The sequence below is a fragment of the Gossypium hirsutum genome, chromosome A08, assembly GCF_007990345.1.
Source record: "Gossypium hirsutum isolate 1008001.06 chromosome A08, Gossypium_hirsutum_v2.1, whole genome shotgun sequence".
In the NCBI taxonomy this organism is placed as follows: domain Eukaryota; kingdom Viridiplantae; phylum Streptophyta; class Magnoliopsida; order Malvales; family Malvaceae; genus Gossypium; species Gossypium hirsutum.
The window spans coordinates 125,784,476-125,800,083 of NC_053431.1; the positions used below are offsets into that span (position 1 = coordinate 125,784,476).

Sequence of the window (15,608 nt, forward strand, 5' to 3'; positions counted from 1 at the left end):
TGTTTCTTTTTAGAAGTTCAATTAGCAAACTCCAATAGATTTAATACCCGTTGGTGAGTAGAGAATATAACTTAGATTTAGGTCAATTTCACTATTAGCGTCGAAGATTTGAGAAGAAAATTATTTAAGTTTTGATTCAAAAATTTTTAATGTTTAAAGTTATTTAACGAAAGAACTAAACTGAAGAAGAAGAGAAAAATTTTCAATTAATGTAAGCAATATGACTAAAGAAAATAAAAAAAAAGAGACTATTTTAATAGTTGGATAACTTTAATGAAAATCTTGTAGTTGAGTGAGCAGGGGCGAAACCAGGGGGCAGGCATGGCCCCGGCCCCCCTAAAATGGGAAATTTTCATTTAGGCCCTTTAGATTTTTTTAAAATTTTAAATTAGTAAAGGTAAAATTACACTTTAACCCCTCTAAAATTATAAAAATTTAATTTAATCCATTAAAAATTATAAAAAAATAAAATTTCCTTCGACCCTTCAAATTTTTTTCTGGCTTCGCCCTGTTGCTGAGTTTACTAATCACATGCATGGGCTTCACAAAATCGTACATTCTGACATTCTTTTTAATGAGAGCATTAAAAGGAAACAATGGACCAGTAAACAATATGATCCAATGAGAGCATTTATGTTAATTTTCATGGCTCCCCTTAACTGTCTCTTGCGTCTATAATTTATAGAGCTATATGTATATATATGTGGATGTGTATGTACACGAAAGTCTCCACAATTTCTCTTTCTCTTCAATCTCTCATTTTCTCTCTCTAGAATTTGTGCATTTATTTCTCTATCTGGATTTTGATTGAATTTCTTCTTGTAAGTCAACGTTTCTTCCCATTTCTATGTCGAATTTGATCGAACATTATGTTTCTTTGAAATTTCTGGCAATTGAGGCCATTTTATGATATGGGTATCCTAGTTTTCTTAGATCTGCTGTTAATTGTGAAAAAGGAAGTCCATAGCTTTCGTTGCTCTGTTAGCTTATGAAATGGATATGGGTCTCTTTTTATTTATTATATGATGAATGCGAAAGGATTTGTTTTTTCTTTTACATTTTCAAAATGGTAATTTGATCTGGTGATTAAGGCGGATCTTGTTGATTAATAATAAACATATTGATCTTTTTCTTTTCCATGGAAAAAAAATGGGAGCTTTGGGTAGTTTATCGTTTAATTTTTATGGAAAATGAGGTGAATTCCATTCTAATTTGATGAACCAAAATGTTATTTGTTGAGGGGATTTCTTCAACAAAAGCCTTCGAAGTATGGTCACCGTATTAAGTATGGCCACTGTATTGGGGTTTTTTCTCCCTCTTTCACAGAAAACTCGTGAAGGGAGAGACGTCAGTTTAGTATGGAACATTAATAATGTAAATCATCTAACCTACGCACAGGGACTCGAATCACCAACATATTAACCACATACTTGCGAGTATGGTCTCACTTGAGTTATGGGAGGCAATACCTTCGTTGTTGGGGTTCAGCTGTCTGGTCGACAAATGACATACTTCAAAGACTTTTCTTGAATGAGTCAGTCCCGCGACATTATTTATAAAAGAAAAGAAAAGTGGGTGATATGATTCACTTATGTTGTTGGCATGTCTGTTTTTTTGTTGTATTTGTATTTTTCGCTGCATGTTTTTTTCGATTTTCTTAGATTGATCTTTTAGGTTTGATCGTAGATTCTATCTGTACTTTTTATGTATTTGTTTATGCAAGTTGGTGTTGATTTTTATTATCTTCTGCTGTGCTAAAAGTGGTTCTTGTTTTTATTGTAGAATTGGTTTGAAAATGGCTACTTATACCCCTAAGAACATCCTCATAACTGGAGCTGCTGGGTTTATTGCATCCCATGTAGCTAATCGGCTTATTCGGAACTATCCCGGTCACAAAATTGTTGTGCTCGACAAGCTTGATTACTGCTCTAACCTGAAAAACCTCCTCCCCTCCCAGTCATCACCGAACTTTAAGTTCGTGAAGGGGGATATTGCCAGTGCTGATCTTGTTAACTACCTCCTTGTTGCCGAGTCTATCGACACAATAATGCATTTTGCAGCCCAAACTCATGTCGATAACTCGTTCGGGAACAGCTTTGAGTTTACCAAGAACAATATCTATGGCACACATGTCTTGCTTGAGGCTTGTAAAGTCACTGGCCAGATCAGGAGGTTTATCCATGTGAGCACGGATGAGGTGTATGGGGAGACGGATGAGGATGCGGTTGTAGGAAACCATGAAGCTTCTCAACTTCTCCCGACAAACCCGTACTCGGCAATGAAAACTGGTGCTGAAATGCTTGTAATGGCGTATGGTAGGTCATACGGGTTACCGGTGATTACTACCCGTGGAAACAATGTTTATGGTCCCAACCAATTCCCCGAAAAATTGATTCCGAAGTTCATCCTCTTAGCGATGAGAGGGAAGACTCTTCCAATTCATGGGGATGGTTCTAATGTGAGGAGTTATTTATATTGTGAAGATGTGGCCGAGGCATTTGAAGTCATTCTACACAAGGGTGAAGTTGGCCATGTTTATAATGTCGGAACAAAGAAGGAAAGGAGAGTGATTGATGTAGCCAAAGATATATGAAAGCTTTTCTCGATGGATCCCGAGACAAACATCCAGTGTGTTGAAAACAGACCTTTCAATGACCAGAGATATTTTCTTGACGATCAGAAACTGAAGAACTTGGGATGGTCTGAGCGAACCATATGGGAAGAGGGGTTGAAAAAGACGATAGCATGGTACACCAAAAATCCCGAATGGTGGGGTGATGTGGCTGGTGCATTGCTTCCACACCCAAGAATGCTGATGATGCCTGGTAGTAGACACTTCGAATCGGAAGACGGGAAAGTTCCGAGTGTTTCTAACACGCCCCGAATGATAGTTCCGACCTCCAAAAGTTTTATCTCTCCCATAAAACCATCCTTTAAGTTCTTGATCTATGGCAGGACCGGCTGGATTGGAGGTATTCTCGGTCAGCTATGTGAGAAACACGGTATTCCCTTTGAATACGGGAGAGGACGCTTGGAAAATCGAGCATCGCTCATGGCAGATATTCAAAATATAAAGCCAACCCATGTTTTTAGTGCTGCTGGTGTGACTGGTAGACCAAACGTTGATTGGTGTGAATCTCACAAAACCGAAACTATTCGAACCAATGTGGTTGGAACCTTAACCTTGGCAGACGTTTGCAGACAACATGAGCTTTTGATGATGAATTTCGCAACGGGGTGTATATTCGAATACGATGCTGCACATCCTCAAGGCTCCGGCATTGGCTTTAAAGAAGAAGACAAACCCAATTTCATCGGTTCCTTCTATTCGAAAACCAAAGCTATGGTAATCCCATCGGATATCCGTAATTCAACTCACATCTTGTCTGCTAGTGTATGTCTTTAATGCCTCGTAATCTCTTCCCTTCTTGTTTAGGTTGAAGAGCTATTGAGAGAATATGGCAACGTCTGCACCCTCAGAGTTCAAATGCCGATCTCATCCGACCTAAACAACCCACGCAACTTCATCACCAAGATCTCACGTTACAACAAGGTCGTCAACATCCCCAACAGCATGACAATCCTAGACGAACTCCTACCGATATCTATTGAGATGGCAAAGAGGAACTTGAGAGGTATATGGAACTTCACAAACCCCGGGGCCGTTAGCCACAACGAAATCCTCGAGATGTACAAGACTTACATCGACCCCAACTTCCAGTGGACGAACTTCACATTGGAAGAACAAGCCAAGGTAATCGTCGCCCCTCGAAGCAATAACGAAATGGATGCATCCAAGTTGAAGAAAGAGTTCCACGAGTTGTTACCGATCAAAGAATCATTGATTAAGTACGTCTTCGAACCCAACAAACGAACCTAAACCTATGAACCCAGTTTTCTCAGCTATAGAACCCGAGTTTTGACCCCTCTAACTTCTGCATTTACTATAATTAGGTTGTATTGTAGTTTACTTAGCCATTCCTTTTACTAAAGAAACTTCCCTTTAGGTGTATTTTTTTTTGCATTTCAACTTGTTGATTGTTATTGCCTTCAACACTCTTTTTCAACAGTTTGATACTTTACTAATTTGTATTATATAAATTTGGTAAAAGTAACATAAAAGCCTTTATACTAAGAGTCAGATTATATTTTATCTCCTCTACAAAAATTATTAGCAAATTAATCCCTACACATTAAATCAAAGAGCAAATTGATTATTTTTGTACCTCATGTGACGTGAGGTTTCATGTGCACCTTATATTGATGTAGAGGGGCCAAATTTTGACAGCAAAAATGAATGAAATTAAAAAAAAAAAATTACTCTTTGATTTAATATACAAGAATTAATTTGTCCATTTTTTTAGTAAACATGACAAAATGCAATCCGACTCTTACTGCAGTAGCTTCCATGGTACTTTTATCTATAAATTTTCAAACATTTTTTTATAATAGTAGCGTATAGATAATCGAAAACTTGGGACTAAATAGTAAAATGCTAATTAAATTTCAATGAAGAAAACCAAAAATTTTCTTTAAAAACTTGTTATAATTACATAAATACTACAATAGAAGCAAACTATGCCCCCATTGCTCATGTTATTGGCAATTCAACATCGCTTTAAACAAGCTTCTACTTTTACTCAAATAACTATCAATAATCAAAGAGCTAAATGCTTTGAATTAAAGCCATTGCTTTAAGCATTAAGTTGTTAATCTAAAATGTACATTTTTCATTCAAAAGCTTCATGATGAAGGACTATAATCGCAATGCCACATCGAAATACCTTAAAGCAATTGGCACTCCATGGAGATGAATACCTTATTTGAGACCAAGGCCTATTATGTACCTTGCATGAAAAGAAACGTCAAAATAAGGGCACTTGCGAAATTAGCTATTCTTAAGCAAGGAATGTAAGTTTATCTGAGACGTACCGAGAACAAATCAATTTGTTTCGACATAAAGGGGTAGAGCATAATGACTTGAAGATGGACCGGGGTCTATTGCATTAATGACAATAGCATATTGTTAAGAGATGTATGATGAAATAGAAATGATTGTGTAAAGAGATGAAAGATAATGTATGTATGTACCATCTGATTGCATCCGTAACCAATCTTGTGTGCATATCAAAGCCTGTCGAGTCTCGGGAGTCAGTGGACATCTACAACTATCGAGCACCCTACCTCCAGCGTGGAATGCTGACTCTTGTGAGACGGTTGACATAGGAGTTCCGAGAACATCTCGTGCCATCATTGACAAGATTGGATACCTTGGAGTGTGAACTCTCCACCAATTCAATATATTGAAATTGCAGTTACGAGGAAAGACAGGCTCATCTAAATATTTTTCCAAGTCTGATATTGCAGTTTGACTTTGAGATGTCTCGTGAAGGAATTTGTCAAAGCCCTTTAGTCTATCTCTACCGTCATTGCTACTGCTAGGTAAACTACTGAGTGGTAAAGCTGAACCTTGATCCATCAAAGTTGAGCAAATAGAGTATGTATTAAATAGTTCCTTAAGACCATCCGAGACTTCTTTGATTCGTTCCAATGCAGTACTGCCGTAAATCTGGGAGTAGTAATACTCCACCAATTTCATCTTGAATCGGGGATCTAAGATAGCTGCTACTGCCAAAGACAAACTGCATTTGCTCCAATATTTATCGAACTTAGCTTTCATCTTTGCTGCTAATGAACTAAGAAAATTATCGGGGCTCTTGCACCAGTCAATCAATTGGATGTGAACATGACAAATTTCCGGAAAATATATATTTGCCGTGGGACATTTGTTGCTGGAGAAGACATTGATGATTTCGATAAATAGTTTCAAATAGCCGGTAATGGAACTTGCCCATTCCCACTCTTCATCGCTTAAAGCAAGGTCAAGATCAAGCTCCGGCAACTGACAGAAAGCATTCCTGTATTCTATAGCAGTCTCGAGCATTAGGTATGTTGAATTCCATTGGATAGGACAATCAAGAACCAAGTTCTTCTGGCTATTGATTCCAGTTTGCAAGACCATCTCCTTGAACTTCCCTTGTATTGATTGGGAACTTTTAACATATCGAACAGTTCCTCGAATCTTTTGAATCACCAGTCGGAGAGCTTCCATGGCGTCTTGAACAATTGAATTTAGAACATGTACAGCTGAGCGCACATCTAATAATTGACCGTTGCTTAGACGAGACTTGTTCTCCGAGATCTGCTCTTTTATTCTCAGAACGATATCATCATTAGTAGAAAAATCATCCAACGTCATGGCAAACAACTTAGAGCCTATATCCCAATCCATCAAACACTTGATAATTACTCCGGAAAGCAAGTCATCAGTATGAGAAGAATCAAGTGTAACAAAATTAAGAATCTTCTTTTGTAGTTTCCAATCATCACCGACGTAATGGGCCATCATGCATACATGGTTAGTGTTTTCTGGTGATGACCACATCTCAACCGCAAGGTTAATTCTACCTTGCAATTTACTCAACATATCATGAACTTTCTGTCTCTCCTTCCCGTATATTTCCATACAAGAAAGCTCAACAGTACTATTTGGCACAACATCAAACAGTGGCTGTAAATTCTTGACAAATACCTTAAACCCAACATGCTCAACCATGGCTAAAGGGTAGCCATGCAATATAATCATACGAGCAAGATCTAAGCGACTCCTTTCTTGATCGAACCAACTGCTTTGAACATTGAAAACTTCATCCTTTCTCTGTTCCGGTTCATACTTGACAATAGTTGGCTTCAAATATTCTTCTTTTCTTTGCCCTTCATCGTAACTGATATTTGCTATCGTAAGGGTGTTATCTTTTTTCCTTTTCTTTGCCGAAAGGAGCTGAGAAACATCATAGTTAAACCTTTTTAAACACCGCATTAAGTGATTCCTCAGATGTGTGGTTCCACTGTTACTCGATCCACTTAATTTCTTGTTACAATGAACGCATACCGCATAACATAAGTCGGCTTTCCTAACCCTTTCGAAGTGATTCCATACAACCGAAGTCAACCTCTTCGGTTTCTTAATGACCGTTTCATTCGCAACTTCCATCCAATCGGTTTACGACGAGCCAAAGCCTGCATTTTCGAACAAGAATTAACCCCAAAATGCAATCATAATTATGCAACTGAATATTATCAATTCATCCCAAAATGTATATATATGGCCAATTAATCAAATCAAACATAAAAAAATATATTTTAAAAAAATCAAACAACCATTTAAGAAAGAAAGAAACACTAATAAGAAAGCAAACTGAAAGAAAAAATGGTTTTTTTTTGTTCTTTAAGAAAAAATAAAGCTAAAAAATGTTCTAAATTATGAGACCAAATATATTGTCTTATCAAAATAAAGCAAATAAGTACTAGTAATGATACACCAAAAGCAACAAAAACCCAACAAACATAATTGTTAAAAAAAAAAGCCACCAAATTTAAACTCAATTCAAGATAAACAATTCTAAGAAAAAGCCAGCTTTCAATTGAGCTCCTTCAAAAAAAATAAAGCTTTTCTTTCTCTAACGAATTAAACAAAAATATAACAAAAACCCAACAAAGATAAACGCTAAAAAACACCAAATTCACACAATTAAAACAAACAACACTAGGAAAAAAATCATACCCAGATTATCCAGCAGAGAAAAAAACTTGGCTCCACAGGCGGGTCCGATCGGAGGATCCGAGAAGGTATGAGGGTTTGGGTTTTGCAGATGACGGAAATGGGAAAAAGATAAAAAGAGAAATTGGATCCGAGCTTGAATTATGGAGGAGAAATTTGGGTTAAGATCCGAATAAAAATTTGGGTGGGTCAATCAACGTCGATAAAAGAGTATATTTTTCGTTTAATTATCGGATATTTTCTTGGTAACCAATCAGAGAAAAAGGAAAATGATGATATGGATCGGCTAGAATTTGAATCCGGATTTGGGTTTGGTTGAATTTTGATTTTTTTTTCTTTAAAAAAATCTGGGTTTGGTTTGATTTGACCCTTTTTCAGCTTCTCTTCATATATGCAAATTAAAAATCTTTTCGAATATTCTATTTAGGTATTGATTTTAAGCAAGATTTTTAATAATAAATTAAAAAGAATTTAAATTTTGAATATTCTTACATCTTATTTTATCTCCATTAGTATCATCAATAAAATTTAAAATTCTAACCTTATAAAAATTTAAATTTAATTATTTTTAGGTATTTTTACTTATAAATTTAATTAATTTTGATTTTAAATAAATAAATAAAACAATTTAAAATTCAAAACAAAATATATTTTATTCAAAATTATCATATTAAATACAATTACCATAGTGTTAGCTTGATGATTAGGGTGTTCACATTCTCAAGTGTGGTCCAAGTTCTAGTTGCCTAATCACGTTGTTGTTAGGGCGTTGCCCTCGTCTTATAATTCATTAAAAAAAATTACAATTATCATATTTCACCGATTATTTTTTTTGTAATTATACATTAAACCATTTATTTTTGTTGACTTTCCTTTTTGAAAAATAAAATAAAAAAATTATATAAATAGGTAAACATTGGTTTGGGATAGCCTATTTCGATAATACTATCATGAAGGCTCATGTCATATTGCATTTTGCTCTCTTTAAAAAATAGACAAATTATTCTTTTCATGTTAGATAAAAAAGTAAATTGTTCTTTTCTGTTAGAACATTTAATCTATTTATACTGTTAAAAACTAGTGCTACTGATAGAATAACCAGTTAGTAACATGTGGCCTGTCATGTGTACCTCATGCTGATATATAGGGACCAATTTTTAACACTACAAAAAGGTGAAATTTTGAACACAGGAACCAATTTGCTCTTTTATCTAATGTAAGGGGACTAATTTGTCCATTTTTAAGTAGAGGGGCCAAAATGCAATTCGACTCCTAATATAAGGACCTATATGAGATTTTTACTGCCTATTTCTCCCCTTTGAACTAGGCCCAAATTAGCCCAATTGCTTGTTTGCTACATTGTACCCAAAAATGAAATAAATAATGTAAGGCCCAAACCCAATTGAGCCCATGGACTTGCGAGCTAATAGGTCCATAACCTTATTCTGGGCTTTGAACAAAAAAATTAGGAATTGTTGAGAGTGGGATTTGAACCCACGCCCTTTCGGACCAGAACCTTAATCTGGCGCCTTAGACCAACTCGGCCATCTCAACTTGTTGCTCTAAGTTTTCCCATTTTGTTTTTTATCTCTGTGACTGGAAAGCTCTGATTTTTACTTCACATGGAAAATTTGTATTATAGGGTTTTACCACTGGTTAAGGTAAGAGAGGCATTTGTCATTTCGTCTAACTCCTATGATTTTATATTTTTTTATATAATAAAAAATTATATATTTTTATAATAAGATAGGTGGCACAATTTAATTGGCCTTTTATTTTTTTAATGTTGTTTATTTGGAGTGGAATACTAACAAAAGCAAAGTGAAAAAAAATTAAAGTACCAATGTGAAAAAATAATATAATTTGGAGGCTAAAATATGAATAAAAAAAGTTTGAGGAAAAATAATTGAAGTGAAAATAAACTCAACCAACTATACAAATTATTTATAAGAGGGATAGTGCCAACAAAAGAAAATTAAAACCATTACAAACAGGAAATATTTTTTTTATGAAAGCAACCTATAAAATAGAATAGGTTGCTTACATTTCGTTGCTTTCATAAAAAAATATTTCCTGTTTTTAATGGTTTTTATTTTCTTTTGTTGTCTCTCTCGTTAATATAAAATTAAAATATATTTACACATCGTCATAATTTTTGGCACGATTAATATTTATATAAATTATGTATATCAAATTTAAAGTAATATGTTTAAAACCGTTAAACCATTAAATATATACTAATATATATATATAATATTTTAGACTTGTATGATAGAAATATCATATCGCAGGAGAAAATTTTTTTTTTTTGAGAGAGCCCTTCAAAAATAAATTATAAATATTTGAGGTGTCAAAATGAAATTTTACGATATTAATTTGCAAGGGGCTCTAAAATAATTCTATAATTTTTGGGGGTTAAGGCGACTGCCAAATTCCTTCTATCTTCGTCATTGTCCGATTATGAGAAGTATAATTATATTAATATATATTAATAAATAAAAGGTTGAATTGCAACTAAAATTTAGTTGAAGAAGAGAAACTCAAAATTGGCCTAAACGAAAGAGAATCCCAATTCCCATCTTATTAAAACTTTTAACAGAGGATATTTTAGATAAAGTTGAAGAATAAAATAAATGCACAGTAATTTGGAACTAAAGGGAGAGGAGAGCAATAATAGTTTGAATCATGGTAAGCACAAGTAAGATAATTGCAGCAACGGTAGCAACCCCTCTCCAAAGAGATGAAAAATATTGGTGCTAAGTATTGCAATCCAACTATGGTGAGGAACAGCATTGTATGCATTAAGCTTCATGAAAAGACTTGAATATCGGTTCTTCTTCTCCACATCAATATATTTGCAGAGATTGTTGAACATTTTCACTATTGCTTTAGGGCTGCCAAGCTGGTTAATCATAGTCCTTCTTCGAACATGTATACCCACATCTTCAGCAGATTTGATGAGATATCCCATTAGAAAGATGTAATCACATATGAAAGTATCGTTCGGATATTAGCATTGCTCCCACACCATGAGGTTCCCGTAAAACGATTCCGTCGAGTCGTCAACTTTAAGAGGAGGGATCTGTTGTTCCAATAGGGTCGGAAGCGTGTAAATTATTGTACTAAAAAATCACACAAAGTTCAATTCCCAGGGAAGAGAGGTGGATCACATGGATCTCTTAAATACCAAATCTTTCCTTAGACAGAATATCCCTTCTATAGTAATTTAATAGCACAATTAAATACTACTATTATACCCTCAAATATTGAAAGAAAAATAGGACAAGAAAGAACACAAGAGATTTAACGAGGTTCGGTAAATTATACCTACGTCCTCGGGCACTAACACCAGATGATAACTTTACTATCTCCAAAGTATTACAAACAAATAGAATTCCTTAAGAATTCTCAAATGGGAGAAGAGAGAAAACTAAGAGAGAAAGATTGGTTGGGATAGTTGAAATGAGAAATGGTTAGGCCTATTTATAGTTGAAGTTCAGGGACTAACTTGCAAATGGCCTAAAAAATTAGGGACCAAAATTGCAATTATCCCTTTCAACTTTAAACAACTTGCCAACTATTTTTTTTCTTTCGGTGCCAATTGCACCTCCCACCATTTTTGACTTTTCAACCCCTTTTTAATTTAACTTATCAACAATCTCCACCTTGAAGATTTGATTAGGATAATCACATCTTCACACACTTCTTTCAACTCCCCAAATTCGATAAAGCTATCTTTTGTAGTGCCTCCAAATGCGCTCTCGAGCGCCATACACCTAAAGGTGCTCAAATTCTCAGGATGTTAATCAAGTTCAAACAATGATTAAACTTGACTGTTGTTACCACCTTGGTCATCATATCTGCGGGATTATCTGTTGTCGGAATCTTCTCAAGTAGAATTTTTCCTTTTTCAAAGACTTCCCGCACAAAGTGATATCTTACGTCGATATGCTTGGTTCTTGAATGATAGACTTGATTTTTCGCTAAATGAATAGCGCTTTGACTGTCACAATATAGACTAATGTGACTTTGAACAACTCCCAAATCTTTCAATAATCCATTAAGCCAAATAGCCTCCTTAACAGCTTCTGTAACTGCCATATATTCTGCCTCTGTAGTAGACACAACTACTGTAGACTGTAAGGTAGACTTCCAACTCACTGGGGCTTTCGCAAGAGTAAACAGATACCCCGTAGTTGAACGACGTTTATCTAAATCACCAGCAAAGTCAGAATCAACATATCCAACTACAAACTGACCAAGTGCTTCATCCTGTTCAAAAATTAAACCAACATCTACGGTTTTTCGAAGATACCGTAGAATCCATTTCACAGCTTGCCAATGTCCTTTTCCAGGATCATGCATATACCTGCTCACAACTCCAACAGCTTGTGAAATGTCAGGCCTCGTACACACCATCGCATACATCAAACTCCCAACTGCATTAGCATATGGGACTTTCGCCATATATTCTCTTTCTTCTTCAGTTTTCGGAGATAATTGAGCACTAAGTTTCAAATGAGAAGCAAGTGGGGTACTTACATGTTTTGTGTTTTCATTTACACCAAAACATTGTAATACCTTTTTCAGATATTACTTCTGATTCAAACAAAGCTTGCCTCTCTGTCTATCTCTACTTATCTCCATGCCGAGAATCTTCTTGGCCTCACCTAGATCTTTCATCTCGAACTCTTGATTCAACTGAGCCTTCAGCTTATCTATCTCATTTTGGCTCTTCGAAGCGATTAACATATCATCAACATACAAGAGTAGATAAATGAAAGATCCGTCATGCAGCTTCTGCAAATATACACAATTGTCATATTTGCTTCTTGTGTACTTCTGCCTTCTCATAAAGCTATCAAATCGCTTGTACCACTGCCTCGGGGATTGCTTCAATCCATATAGCGATTTGTTCAGCTTACAAACCTAATTTCTACCACCAGTATCTGTGTATCCTTCGGGCTGAGTCATATAGATCTCCTCTTCTAACTCACCATGCAAGAAAGTCGTCTTAACATCAAATTGAGCTAGCTCCAAATTCAACTGTGCTACCAAGGCCAACAAAATTTTAATGGAGGAATGCTTCACAACAGGGGAAAATACATCATTGTAGTCAATTCCCTCCTTCTGAGCGTAGCCTTTAGCTACCAATCTTGCCTTGTAGCGAATATCCTTCTTGCTAGGAGATCCATCTTTCTTTGCGAATACCCACTTGCATCCGATTGCCCTTTTATCTTTCGGTAATTGCGCCAACTCCCAAGTATTGTTCTTCCGGAGAGACTGCATTTCTTCATCCAAGGCGCTTTTCCATTTATCACTTTCTAAGCTTTGCATTGCTTCTTGATAAGTGATAGGAATATCATCAACAACGGGAACGGCGTAGGCCACCATATCAGTAAATCGAGCAGGTTTACGAATTTCTCTCCGTGGCCTTGCAACTGCAACTGGTTCTGGTGTACTTAGTGGTTCTTGGGTCAGAACCTCTTCAACCTCTAATTCCTCCATTGTGGCTGGAGAATTAGACTTATTAACTGGGCAAATCCCTATCTGCTCAAACTCCACCTGTTTTGGATTACACTCCACCTGCTGTGGAGTATTGCTCGTCTGAATATCTTTATCTGCTTCCTTTTTCAATGTGGCAGATTCATCAAAGATAACATCTCTGCTACAGATCATTTTCTTTGTGCTTAAGCACCAAAGACGAAATCCCTTCACTCCAGAAGTGATTCCCATAAAGAGAGCTTTCTTTGCCCTCGGATCTAACTTTGACTCCTTCACATGGTAATATGCAGTGGATCCAAACACATGTAAGGAATCATAATCTGTGGCCGGTTTTCCAGACCATACCTCCATAGGAGTTTTTCTTTCTAATGCAGATGATGGCAAATGATTAACAAGATGGCCAGCGTATGTCACAGCCTCAGCCCAAAATTGCTTGCCCAACCCAGCATTGGACAACATACATCGAACTTTCTCCAGCAATGTTCGATTCATATGCTCTGCCAATCCATTCTGCTGTGGTGTATCCCTAACTGTGAAGTGTCGAACAATACCATACTCTTGGTACACATCGAAGAACGGATCACTTTTATATTCCCCTCCATTGTCCGTCCTAAGCCGCTTGATTTTCTTGCCAGTCTGGTTTTCGATCATAGTTTTCCATTTAAGAAAAACTCCAAGCACTTCATCTTTAGTTTTCATGGTATACACCCAAACTCTTCTGGAAAAGTCATCAACAAAAGTAACAAAGTAGTGTTTTCCTCCCAACGAAGGTGTTTTGGAAGGCCCCCACACATCTGAGTGAATATATTCCAAAATACCTTTTGTATTATGGATAGCAGTGCCGAATTTCACTCTCTTTTGCTTTCCCAGAACACAATGCTCACAAAAATTTAATTTGTAAGCCTTTGCACCTTTCAACAATCCTTGCTTTGCCAGAATTTGTAAGGATTTTTCGCTGGCATGTCCCAACTTCATATGCCACAACTGCATTGAGTCCAATTCTTTGTTACCAAAAGCTGTAGCGACTGCTCCAATAACTGTACTACCTTGGTAGTAATACAAGTTATTTTTCCTGATGCCCTTCAATATTACAAGTGCGCCAGATGTCACTTTCAAAATCCCATCTCTCATAGTAACAACTGAACCATTGGATTCCAAGGCTCCCAATGAGATGAGATTTTTCTTCAAACTGGGCACGTACCGAACATCAGTCAGAACTCTGGTTGATCCATCTTGATTCTTTAATTGGATTGAACCTATCCCAACAGTTTTACAGGCATTGTCATTGCCCATATAAACAACTCCTCCATTTAGTTCTACTAAATCAGAGAACCACTCCCGGTTAGGGGACATATGATAGGTACAACCCGAATCCAATATCCACTCATCTGAATGGAACGACGATGATGATGCAACCAGTGATAGTTCAGAGTCACTAGTATCATGCTTAGCAACACAAGCATCTACAGCAGCTTTTCCCTTATTCTTCAACTTTGGACAATTTTTCTTCCAGTGGCCTTTCTCATGACAAAAAGCACATTCATCTTTCCCGAGTCTGGACTTTGACTTTGATCTCCCCTTTTGAGTTTTCTTCCGAGTGTATGAACAACCTCGGGCTACTAAAGCTTCTGTATCTCTGATTGAGTTTTTCTGTTTGTCCTTCTTTCTCTGTTCATAACTGTATAAGGCCGCACAGACTTCGCTCAGAGATATATCACTCCTGCCATGAAGTAGAGTAGTTTCTAGGAACTCAAACTCCTCAGGAAGTGACCCCAACAGCATCAAAGCCAAATCTTCATCTTTGAATGTCTCATCCATATTCAGCAAATCAGTGACTAACTGATTAAATTTGGTGATGTGATCATTCATTGTGGTACTTGGGACGTATGTGAAGCGAAACAGTCTTTTCTTCAAGTGGAGCTTATTTTGACTGTTTTTCTTCAAAAATTTTTCTTCAAGTGCCACCCACAACTTATTTGCAGAAGTCTCCTTTGAAAAAGCATACCTCTGCTCTCGAGAAAGGCATGATCGAATTGTGCCACATGCCAACCGATTGATCGCCTTCCAATCTTTCTCCTGTACATCATCTGGTTTTTCTTCATTAATGGCAATGTCTAGACCCTGCTGAAAAAGGGCATCTAGAACCTCACTTTGCCACATACCAAAATGGCCCGTGCCATCAAAGATCTCCACGGCCAATCTTGCATTTGCAATTGTCGGTCTTGTCCACATGGACGATGTTGAAGCTCCTACACCGACCGTTTTCTCCATAATCTTTCAATATACCTAAGGAAATCTTTTCTGATGTGGAAGATCAGTTTAAACTGCAACCACAGAGCATATTACGATTAACCTGGCTCTGATACCACTTGTTGTTCCAATAGGGTCGGAAGCGTGTAAATTATTGTACTAAAAAATCACACAAAGTTCAATTCCCAGGGAAGAGAGGTGGATCACATGGATCTCTTAAATACCAAATCTT

At 36.5% G+C, this 15,608-nt stretch overlaps 1 protein-coding gene, 1 non-coding gene and 1 pseudogene across 3 annotated transcripts; 1 reads left to right on the forward strand and 2 right to left on the reverse strand.

The window, feature by feature from the left end:
• Window positions 1–841: 841 nt before the first annotated feature.
• On the forward strand, window positions 842–4,135 carry LOC107928367 (trifunctional UDP-glucose 4,6-dehydratase/UDP-4-keto-6-deoxy-D-glucose 3,5-epimerase/UDP-4-keto-L-rhamnose-reductase RHM3-like; annotated as a pseudogene).
• Window positions 4,136–4,504: 369 nt separating this feature from the next.
• On the reverse strand, window positions 4,505–8,042 carry LOC107928366 (zinc finger BED domain-containing protein RICESLEEPER 1). 2 transcript variants are annotated; one of them, XM_016859575.2, is made up of 4 exons: window positions 7,625–8,042; window positions 5,092–7,080; window positions 4,933–4,998; window positions 4,505–4,836 (listed from the first exon to the last, which is right to left on the reverse strand). In XM_016859575.2, the coding sequence occupies exons 2-3, from the start codon at window positions 7,052–7,054 to the stop codon at window positions 4,943–4,945; spliced, it is 2,019 nt and encodes a 672-aa protein (XP_016715064.2). In that variant the 5' UTR covers window positions 7,055–7,080; window positions 7,625–8,042; the 3' UTR covers window positions 4,505–4,836; window positions 4,933–4,942. The 2 variants fall into 2 exon arrangements, with proteins under 2 accessions (XP_016715064.2, XP_016715063.2); XM_016859574.2 differs by having other exon boundaries at window positions 4,505–4,847; window positions 7,625–8,011.
• Window positions 8,043–9,094: 1,052 nt separating this feature from the next.
• Window positions 9,095–9,175, reverse strand: TRNAL-AAG (transfer RNA leucine (anticodon AAG)). Its single transcript has one exon. It is a non-coding gene; the product is annotated as a tRNA-Leu (tRNA).
• Between the last annotated feature and the right edge of the window lie 6,433 nt (window positions 9,176–15,608).

Bases quoted from the DNA above. Each gene is read 5' to 3' on its own strand.
- LOC107928366 (XM_016859575.2), bottom strand. From the start codon at position 7,054: ATGGAAGTTGCGAATGAAACGGTCATTAAGAAACCGAAGAGGTTGACT. The intron at 4,999-5,091 runs GTACATACATAC...TTAATGCAATAG, and splicing joins GTTACGGATGCAATCAGATG to ACCCCGGTCCATCTTCAAGT.